Genomic DNA, 11,730 nt, shown 5'->3' on the forward strand with positions numbered 1-11,730 from the left:
TACTTGAACTTTAGACTTTAAAGGAGAATAACATTCCCTTTAACTATTGAGGCTGATGAGTTCAATTTTACAGTATTGTTTTTTGAAAAATTCCTACCTGGGAGTGGGAAAGGAGAAGTTTTGATCCTAATAGGTAGTAAACCTACAACCTAAAAGAAGAATGGTGTCAAATAAGAGCTTTTAATCAACTACTCTAGAGATTATTGATGATATTACAATATTATTATTATGATATATGTATTTAGATAATAGCATAAAGTATTATAGGGTTCTCTTCATTGAACGGAGTCTGATTATTTATGCATGTCATTGTCTTTAACCCCACCACTAATCTCTCATTCAATTCAATCTATCATACTCTACCCTAAATCAAACAAATTACAAAAGGTGGACAAAAAATAAAATATAAAGATGGCCAGAGGAATTGAATGGAAAAAGAGGACTAGTTCTTCCCCTTGAAGACAAACCAAACCAACTCTCATAAATCAGCTGCTATATTTGCGAGGCTTTTCCCACATAAACAACTCTGGTAAAACAATCCCAAGCTCTGGTGAACATGGGTTTTAGGAGCTACCATATAGCAGAGAACCAAAGCTTGTGTTTTCAAGCTCCTTTCATTGAATGGCTCAAGCCATCTTCATCATCATCATCGTCATCATCTTCTTCTTCCTCTTGTGTGACTCAGCTAGTTCAGTTCACAAGCCCCATGGATATCTTGAAGCTGCAGCATCAGCAGGAAACTATTGAATGCCTACCTCTTTTGAGCAGGTTTACTGAGAACAAACCATTGAAAGAGGAAGATTTGCAGAAGAAGACGAGTATTGGGAAAGTTACAGTTTCTCTAGACATTGGGTTGCCTAACAGTTGCGCTGCTGCTGCAGCAGGAGGAGGAGAGAGTAATATTCCAGTTGCAGACAACAAGGTTTTGATGGAGAAACAATCCATTGCAGACACCAAGGTTTTGATGGAGAAAGAATCCATGAAGAAAACCTTCAATGGATGCTCTTTCAAAACTATGAATAGGTTTTGGATCCCAAGTCCAACACAGATCCTCGTCGGGCCCATGCAGTTTTCTTGCTCAATTTGTAGCAAGACATTCAATAGGTACAATAACTTGCAGGTCAGTCCATTGCTTTTCTTCTTCTTTTCATTTCTATGAATCATATTACCGTATAAATCCATTTTTTTACTGGGTTTTCTTTGATGCAAAAAAGTTATAAAGTAATGCAACATCGATGAAAACTGGAAAAAAAATAGATTGAATTCGTTATATTGATTGAGGATCGGCATGTTCATGTAGGTCAAAAGAGCAAAACGAAGAAAGAATTCTTTAAAATATAATGATAAAAAAATAGACAATAGTTTTAACCATTTTCATACACACACCACCCTCAATATTTTGGATCAGCTATTTAAATTGTAGTTAAGGTCACGTTTTCGATTGTATTGTATTTATTACGATTGCGGTAATAGCACGTGATATTACAGCCATTGTTGGTATCTTAGTTGTCAAATAACGGTTTCAAACACCTCCTTTACCTCTATATAATGACGGTTATTTAAATCCGTACTTTCGATATAATTCGAAGGAGCTAATACATGCAATGGAACTTGACCATAATTTTCATATTAACCCATGAAGTGATTTCATAAGAAATGGGAAAGCAGATTGGTAAATCGTTTGCAGGCTCCAATTTTACTGTTTTAAACTATAATTGAGGCAATAATTTTTAATTTACACTAATAGTTATCTAAGTTGGATAAAACACTAGATCTTTTAAACAAAATTAGAGGTTTAAATCATGACGTTGTCAATGAAAAAAAATTGGTTAGGAGTATCGTGCCATAATAAGTCTATGCAAGACTCAATCTATTTTAGTCATCAATAGATCAAAAACCAGTCGTTAAACCCAAAAAAAAAAACTGTCCTTTAGCCTGCTTCATTGATCCTTTCATCTTATTTTAACTAATCCACATCCAATTTCTTTTGACTTTTCGTCCTTGATTGCTCCCCTTTTGGGTGGAAAGCTGTGAGGGAAGAAAGCAAACCGGGGTAGCAAAACAGTCTTTAATATTTTTACTTAACTTTAGAGCTTTGGATTCTTATCTTTAGTGGTTAATTTTCACTCTTTAATCACTTTAATTGTTCAACTTTTTAGTTAAAATAACATAGCTTAATGATCCTTGTAAGACCATTACAAAGAGCCAAGTGTTTACTTTTGCAAAAGCATGATATCTTTTTGCATTAATAGATGCATATGTGGGGGCACGGATCTGAATACAGGAAAGGGCCAGATTCACTTAAAGGAACACAACCGGCAGCAATGCTGAGGCTGCCATGCTATTGCTGTGCCCAGGGCTGCAAAAACAACATCAACCATCCCCGAGCCAAGCCATTGAAAGACTTTCGAACACTCCAAACTCACTACAAAAGGAAACATGGTTCCAAGCCCTTCATGTGTAGGAAATGTGGCAAGACGTTCGCCGTCAAAGGCGATTGGCGAACGCACGAAAAGAACTGTGGCAAGCTATGGTATTGCACTTGCGGCTCCGATTTTAAGCACAAGAGGTCTTTGAAAGATCACATCCGGTCGTTCGGCAAAGGCCACTCCCCTCATCCTTCTCTCGAAGGATTCGAAGATGACAGGGAATGCATCACCGGTTCCGAAGGCGAATTCGTTCACTAGACTTATGACTCAAGTAACCCTCTTCTTTTGAGATTTAGGGAGATCTAATAGCTTTAAAATTTTCTTAGGGTTACCCCAATTAAGCTTTCGCTCTATAACAAAACATTTCTCAAACAAAAAACATGGGGGGAGTTTTGGTATGGAGCCCTTGCTGAGTAGGGGTTGAGCCTCAACAACTTTTTAAGACTCTTTGTGGTTAGCCATAGTTGGGAAATAAATTAAACAGACAAAACAAAGGGTTACCTCAAGTGGTGAAGTAGATGAATTTTCTTCTCTTCAAAAGAGATTTGGGTTATTTTCTCAAAGGGGGGAAATTTATCTGCTTCATTGCTAACTGGTAATCTTTAATAGGACTGGATGTTGCATTGTTTTCTAGTTTTTATATCTCTTGGCTTCAAATCTTTGTTCACTTAATCATGTGTACGTTTCTTGCACTTCATTTATGAGTAGAGAAGGTTGGAAAAAGATCGCAGTTTTGTTGAAGGTGTGGAAAGATGAGAAATGTAAAGAGATCGTTCAAGTGGATCTGTAACACCTTAAAAATAGGTTGATTTTTTTTTTGACATCTAATTGTCGGAAAATAATGTTCGGAAGATTATTATTTGACTATTTTGAGCATTTGGTTATGTGTCAAATGAAAAGAATTTAGTTCGGTTAAATGATGATTTGGTTCAGTTTTGATTAAGAACTAAATTGTAAAGATCAAAAGTTTAGAGGATAAGTTCTGAACATTAGAATTTTATGTGTCTAAGTGAAAAGAAGAGAAAATGGAAGGATTGGTTGCATTATTTGTAATATCCCGAAATTTGGTCTAAATTTTTTCCAACGTCCAATAACGGAAAATAGTTTTTTCAATGATTAAATTATTAATGCGAGTCTTTGAAAATGAATTTGGTAAAAAGAAATTAATTTGAATCGAATATGATCTAATTTTGGATTTGAATAAGAACTAAAATGTACTAAATGAAAGTTGGAGTGCTAGAGTAAAAAAAGGAAAATATAAGGATATTTCCCATTATTATTCCATTTATTATAGTTGATGAATAAGCATGCTGTTCAATCCTATCATTTTTTACCCTTTAATCTGCACTAATTAGACAACCCAATTGAAAAGGTTTGCTCTCCTTCATCTCATGGCTAAATAGGGAGAAAATGAGTCATCTTCAACCCTGGGAAAGAAGCTCCATTTCTCGAATGTTTGACGAAATTTTAAATCTTTAATTTAGGGATTAAGATAATATAATCATCCATAACCCAAGTTGTATACACATTTGGAAAGCTCTCACCTTTAGCTTTCACTTAATATCCTTCGTTCTTTATCCTAAGAAAATTGATCCAAAACCCTTATTTGAAATTAGGGATTCAAGTAGTTTGAGGTTTCAAGTAGTTTGAGGTTTCAAAACGTTAAACAGATCATATCATTGGAAAACTCGAGTCATTTCCTATCGATTAGCATTATTTATTTTCATCATCCAGGTTAGGGATTCATGATAATTTTAGGATTTATGTTAGATATAGTATTAGATTTAAGTGGCTTCAGGGTTTAAAACCTTAAGTAGAGTATAACATTAGATTTAATAGAGTATTGGATGATTATCATCTCTCAGAATATGGGTTTATCTTTTGCTAGATGAAATGAATTCAGTGGAAACTCTAAACCAAAAAGGGAAACCGAAAGTCTATGACAATTCGGTGTTCCGAGATTCCTCGTAATCTCGTATTATATATGTTTATGATTTTTATTGTATAGACATAGTTATATATATTGATAGCAATTGTAAAATTTCATACAGAGCAATCGAATGACAACAAACAAAGTAAATTTGGTAAGCTTTATCCATAATTTAGATATGTTACGTTTCATGTTGGCAGAAAAACATTGTTTATACATTGTAAATATTGTTGAAAGCCATGGTATATTGGCTATACTATATACATTGTTTATAAGTAATATTGAGTCCTTAGGCATTAGATGATTTGGAGACAATTGACATGTCATAGAATCCGTAGAACTTATAAACTTTAGTCTTTGCTGATGTGAAAGATCGTGGAAATGTTGAGGTTTGTTGTGTATTCGGAATTCAGTCCTGATGATGTGAAGGCATGATCATGATGATCTTAGGATGATGCATGTATTCAAATTTCATAAATGAGCCATCAAAATAAAGTATGTTATAGATTATTTTACTTATTTACAGGTACGATAGATGTTGTTTCCTATAAAATGATATGTTAAGTGCTTATATATTATGACATGATCAAAGAAATGCATAATCTCTTATTATCCTTGATCATATATGTGTCAAGATTATGTCACTAAACTATGTAAGCTTACATTATCATCTCATATGTTTTTTTCAAGATTTTGAACTCATAGTTGTGTTTAGGATTGCATTTTGAGGCTTGCAAGTCGATGATTATCTTTTTTGGTGTAGTATTGCGCACGATAGTGCTTGTCTGTCAACCTGTGGCACAACGATTGAAGCATTATACCGCCAATATCTCGGTGGTTCGATTTTATCTTACCGAAGCAAGAGCATTGTTGGATTCTCATCCCCATATTCGCATCCAATGTATCCGACGATCTGCTAATGCTGATGTGCATGGCCTCGCCCATTATGCATCTACCATGTCCACATCTTTATATTTTGACTATGATTATCCGTCTTGTATTGACGACGTAGTCATTAACGATGCAATTTATGGCTAAGAAATTCACTATGCTAAAACATTATTGGAAAAATAAGGCGATTCAACCATAGCCGGTGCTTACGAAATTTTGCGTTCTTGAGTGAGTTCCAAAAACTACAGGTTGGAGAAATTCACGGGATGCGAAATTTGATTATTAATAAAAGATAAAAAGAAAATATTTAAGCTATAAGAGAATTTGAAATTTTCAAGTGGTGCAACCGTACATTCCAGCACCCCATCATGACTACAGTTATGCATTTCTCTCCGTTTCTATTCATGTTGGGACTACCACTCATGCAACTTGTAAAGGGATGTGAGCTTTTGGTTTCAACAACAGCATCCATGGACTGTCTTGACTACATCCCAAACTTTGGCCATTTATCATCAGGTATACCATGGCATCTATCATTTTCGAATCATATTCATGTTTTCTATATAACCCTAGAATTTATCTAGCAAATTCGATCTAAAGAAAGCCATACGATAATCTACGATAGAAGTCTGAATTTGATTACGAGTGCATCCAAAAAGGCATCACTCAATGCATGGTATGCTCCAAAAATGCCTAGACTCGGACTCAACGCAAGACAATTTTCAATCAACAGCTTTTGTAAATCTTATCCACTATACAACATGGGAAACGTGATTAAAAGCATTAGATCATCCATGAAGGGACCTTAGGAGGCTACTATCAAGCATAGACAGAAATATATGTAATGTTAAAAGGCTATTCTTCTAGATCAAACGGTTGAGGACGAAATCGTCTACACTGTACGGAAAATAGGCAAATCACTTTCAACCAAAGCAAATCAAGAATCAATATCTTACTTCATATTCTAAGTTTCCAATTTTACATTTCATATTACCCTCAACCATCTTTGACAGTGCAGGTCCAAAATATGAAACAGATATCTTCAGCAACTGTGTTTCCTTTTGACTATCCACTAGAGAATTACGGATACAACATGAACACAACGATTTTATCTTGACCAAGAAAACAAGGAAAACAAAATCAATCAGCCAAAATCATTGATAGATTACCACATGAGGGAACCTGAACTTGTCCGAAATGAATGGTATTGCCCTTGGATTCTTCACCAGATCACGATAGAATGCATATTCCGCCTCATAGTCATGTAATCGGAGCTCAGCCTTCTGATTAGTATGATAGTGATGTTTCGAGGAAGTTGATTTGCCAAAACCAAATATACTAACTTTGTCACAAATTCCCAAGGCTAGCATAACAGCTTGCATTCCAGAGGAATAGTGAAACATGGAGCCATCATGAGTAGATCCCCATTCACCCAATGGCTTCCCTGTTTCCTCCACAAATCGTTTTACCGAGTAATACTTCACAATCCTAGCACACAGCATATCAAAACGCGGATCTGTAATCAACAAAGGTGCCTTGTGAGATGAATTGCATACCAAATAGTCCATGAAATGAACCGGTTGACAGACGTACATAACCATAGGAACATTCCATCCATAAGGGTGGCAAAAACACCCTTCCCTCCTAGCACAAAGATGCAGTATATTGCTATTTACAAATGAAATACTAGTTTTCGATCCGACATCCTTTTCGAACCTCTCAGTCCTAGCATTGTTCAATCTAATCACCGCCTCATGACCATCAATCAACTTCCCATGATCACTATTCAATAAAATCCCACTATTCCCCACAACAGCACAAGATTTGTACTTGTTATCTGAACTCATTAAACCATTGTGGCTATCAATATGGACCTTTACTAATCTAACTAAATCCATCAAAATATCAGGTTGGAACATTCTTTTTCTTGCCCAGAGCTGTAAGTTCCTCCTAAACTCTAACCAATATCGATAAAATTTAGGGGACCTGAGCATTACCGGCAACCCATTAGAATTTCTAGCTTTGACATCATGATGATTGAACCTCCTCCATGCTGCAAAAGTCCTGTATCTTCCTTGACTGGCAAAGTTCCCTTCCAGCAGCTGCTCAATTTCAAGCTTGGATTTTTCTTCACCTATATTAACAGCTGCAAATTTGAGCAATGTTGAGTTAAAAACTTGAATCGGTGGGGATTGGATCCCCGATTCAGCTGAACCAGCAAATCCACCGCCTCGGAGGATGGTAATCCGACAGCTTAGTGTTGCTGCCAATGCAACAAGCATCAAAATGCTTATCAAAGGTCTAACTGGCCTCTTCATGGGAGCAATAAAAATGGTGGAATGGTCAAAATGGGGTTTGCTAGATATGACCAAAAGTGCTAAAAATAACAGATCTTGAAGAAAACCCACAAGTATTTGGCATCCGGAAGAATGGGTGTCTAATCACAGAGAGAATCAATCTGGGATTTCAGAGAGAGAAAAGATTGGTAAAATGAAAATCAGATCTTTTTCACACCACAAGTATTTTCCTATTTTGAAGAAACCCCATAAAGGGAAAGAGACAGAGATGGAATCTTAGAATGAGAAATATTACACAAGAAAGGGAAATATGAACTGCAGATGAAAATAAATCATAGAAATGGTGAAAATTTCAAGATTTTTCTTTAACAGCGTCTAATAATAAGAATAAACACTGAATCGAACGAGATAAAAACAAAAAAGAAACTTAAGAAGTTGTGTATTGGGAAAGGCAACGGAATGGAGTGCCTACTGTTTCTTTTCTTCTTTCTCCATTAAAATGCATGTTGTTTGCAGGATCATTGCCGTCGGTTGGGAAGGAATGAATATATAAAATATACCAGGTTACACTACTTTATTGATCATTAAATTATAAATTGATTTTATTTTGACCCCTAAATAAAATTATTTTATTACTTAAATTATTTAATTTGTATTTTGATTTCAGGCAAATCGTCCCATGTTAATTGATTTATGAAATTATTAATGTGATAATTTTATATTTTATGTGATAAAATATTTATTTCTTTGTATTTATTGATTCGATCAATTTAATTTTTATTTAAAATAATTTAATAAATTTAATTATCCATATTTTTAAATTTTATCGATTTAATCTTTAAACACAACATTCTCCTCCTTATACTTCACTTACGAATCCTTCGAATTTTAAACCTATATCTTATTCTCAAAATGACTTTCCTCCAAATTCACTCACATTTTCGCCTAATTCCTTCACTTTCACCCAATTTCTCCTCATCAAAATCCTATTCATTTTTTCTAGAGAAAATCGCCTCAGTGACCAAAAAAAAGTTATAATATACGATTTTAACCAACTTTTTTGGATTTGCCAAAATGACCAACAAAATCGCAACGCGAAATAAAAATCGCAACGCGATCCCCAGAATCGCAAATCAGTTTCCAAAATCGCAACGCGATTCTTGAAAATCGCAATGCGATAGTACAAATTCGCATTGCGATTTTCCAAAATCGCAACGCGAATATGAAAATCGCAACGCGAACACATAAATCGCAACGTGTATCCGTATATCGCAACGCGTATCCGTAAATCGCAATGCGTATCCGTAAATCGCAACGATAATCCGTAAATCGCAACGCGTATCCGTAAATCGCAACGATAATCCGTAAATCGCAACGAGAATCTGTAAATCGCAACGATAATCCGTAAATCGCAACGAGAATCTGTAAATCGCAACGATAATCCGTAAATCGCAATGAGAATCTGTAAATCACAACACTGAAATTTTGGGTATATAACACTGAAATCATAAACTAAATCCCTAAATCGCAACTCATTCCATCTCCATCTATCACTCTCTCCGGCGACATCCGTTCCTATATCCAACGACATCCTTCCCAATCCGGCAACAGGTTTTAGTTTCGCAGCTCATCTGTTTAGTAAATTAATTTACAACCATGAAATCATCTAATGTTGATCATGTTTGGATAGATTTGTGTTTTGGAGGGTCATGGGATAATGTTCATGGTGTTTTACAATATATGCCTTTACCCATGAATCTTCAACTAAAATTGTCTTTACAAAAGTTAACTTATGAAACTCTAATGCTACGTGTTTCAAATAAATTGAATTTAGAGCCCCTAAGTGGATTTAGGCTATCTTATCAGAGAAATGGTAAAGTTTATTTGTTAACCGACAATGAAGATGTTGAACGATTCATTGCTTACATTAGTGTTTCACAAGATGATGTTACATTGTATGTTGTTGAACCTAGAAGTAGTATTGTTGGGTCAGTAGCGGGTAGTAATCAACTAAGTTTTTCTCAAAACCCACAACCTTTCTCTAATCCAAATCCCAATCAACTTTCAGCACCAAATTCCGGTTTTCGTATTGACCAGTTAGACGATGATGAGCCAACAGAAAAAATTGTGAGTACTAGTCAGTATTCGAAATTTGGTCTTGGTCAATATCCGGACTTTGATATTGGTCAATACACGGATTTTGATGATGTTTCAGAAGAAGAAACAGACCATGTGTGTAATGATTTTAATATTGGTCAATACCCGAATTTTGATGATGAAACACCCGTTGCCGAGGAAGATGTTGTTGATGATAATGAGGAGGAAGTTACGACTGTGAATGAACATGTTGAACATCCATTCTGTAATTCATATAATCCTGAAGAAGAAAAAAAAGAAGAAAAAGTCCCCGAAGAAAAGAAAATGCCACGGGAGTATAACTGGAATATGCCAGAATTACTTCAGTTACCGGAAGAAGAGTTGGCAAAGAAAGCAGTTGATTGTTACACAAAAGTTATTCGTGTCAAGAAAGATGATTGTTTTGATACAAAGGAAGACTTGAAGATAGCTTTGTATACGAAATGTGTGGAAGATGGCTATCAACTAAAAGTTAACAAATCAAGCAAAGATCGTTTCGAAACAAGGTGTATGATTGACAAAAACTGTACGTGGCGTATGATTGCAAAGAGAATAAAAGATTGCAAAATGTTTCAAGTTAGGACTTTTATTGATAAACATACATGTTCAAGAACCCAAGTTTTTCCTCACCATAACAGCAAACAAAAAGGTGTTGGGTGGTTTTCTGGCTGAGTTAATGTTTTGAATGGCAGGGTATATCGGGGACATGAAATTATGACTGACATGAATGCTCGGTTCAAGATTAGTATATCATATTCTCAAGCTTGGAGAGCCAAATGTTATGCCTTGGAATTGTTGAGGGGGTCGCCAGAAGCATCGTTTGCCCAACTGCCGGCTTATTGTCACAATTTAAAGCTGAAAAATCCTGGGTCGGTAACTCATATCAAAACAGATAGAGATGGACGCTTTGAGTTGCTGTTTATCGCCATTGGTGCTACGGTTAGTAAATCAATATAATTTTGTTGACTCATTTTTGTTAGTTACATGCATTTCACATTTAAATGATTATATTTCTTGTGTATATTATTTTGTAGATTCGTTCGTTTATTACTTGCATGCGCCCAGTTATTATAGTTGACGGAGCACATTTGAAAGGTCGATACCTTGGAGTAAACTTATTAGCAGTAGCCATGGATGCTAACAATGGGATATTGCCAATAGCTTACGGGGTTGGCAAATCTGAAACCTCTGATTCATGGACATGGTTTATGGGGCATCTTAGGGATTGCATAGGTCCTATTAGCAATCTGACAATCATATCCGATAGGGCAAACTCAATTGACAACGCTGTTAGAAGGTGTTTCCCAGATGCTTTTCATGGACTTTGTGGTGTTCATTTGTATAGAAATCTAAAATCAAGGTCTGCTGGTATAAAAAAGCACAAATGGACATACTGGAAGGCTGTAAAAGCTTATCGGGAAGTGGATTTCAATAAGCATATAAATTGTTTAAGACGTGTTTTGCCTCAGTGTGCTCAAACACTAGAAGATGTCGGGTTTGAAAGATGGTCAAGAGTACATCAACTTGGAGCAAGATATGGTTTCATGACGTCTAATAGTGCAGAATCAATCAACGCTCTAAGTCGTCATTCCCGGAAATTACCCATTACTATGTTAATGGAGTTTTTTCGAGCCTCTATTCAACAGTGGTACTACAAGAAAAGAAACCATGCAGTATTATTTCTTTGAATTCGTAACTTATCATATTTATATATTTTACTAAGTATTGTTTATTTAAATTTACAGGAACATTGGAACATCGTGTTACACCATGGACTGAAAAAAATAACGAAACGTGTTGTGAAGTCAACGTCATGGAGAGTTGAACCATGTTCAAACACTTTGTTTCAAGTACTGGATAATAACTTAAATGGGCTAGTCGATCTAAATGCAAAGACGTGTAGTTGTATGAAATGGCAAACATCTGGTTATCCGTGTGGCCATGTTATAAAAGTTGCTCTTCATTTAAACCAAGATGATTCAAGCGCATACGCTATGGATTGCTACACTACAGAAGTTTATCGACAGACTTATGCCGAGATTGTCTA

General features: G+C 35.5%; 2 protein-coding genes across 2 annotated transcripts; one reads left to right on the forward strand and one right to left on the reverse strand.

Moving 5' to 3' along the window:
- Positions 1–430: 430 nt before the first annotated feature.
- Positions 431–3,093, forward strand: LOC120116358 (zinc finger protein WIP3-like). Its single transcript, XM_039136870.1, has 2 exons — positions 431–1,120; positions 2,253–3,093. The coding sequence occupies exons 1-2, from the start codon at positions 557–559 to the stop codon at positions 2,685–2,687; spliced, it is 999 nt and encodes a 332-aa protein (XP_038992801.1). The 5' UTR covers positions 431–556; the 3' UTR covers positions 2,688–3,093.
- A 3,078-nt stretch (positions 3,094–6,171) lies between these two features.
- On the reverse strand, positions 6,172–7,650 carry LOC120116348 (beta-1,6-galactosyltransferase GALT29A). The gene has a single exon (XM_039136859.1). It carries the CDS (start codon positions 7,566–7,568, stop codon positions 6,405–6,407), a length of 1,164 nt encoding a protein of 387 aa, XP_038992790.1. The 5' UTR covers positions 7,569–7,650; the 3' UTR covers positions 6,172–6,404.
- Between the last annotated feature and the right edge of the window lie 4,080 nt (positions 7,651–11,730).

Source organism: Hibiscus syriacus, unplaced genomic scaffold (genome assembly GCF_006381635.1).
Source record: "Hibiscus syriacus cultivar Baekdansim isolate YM2019G1 unplaced genomic scaffold, ASM638163v2 tig00110293_pilon, whole genome shotgun sequence".
Classification (NCBI taxonomy): domain Eukaryota; kingdom Viridiplantae; phylum Streptophyta; class Magnoliopsida; order Malvales; family Malvaceae; genus Hibiscus; species Hibiscus syriacus.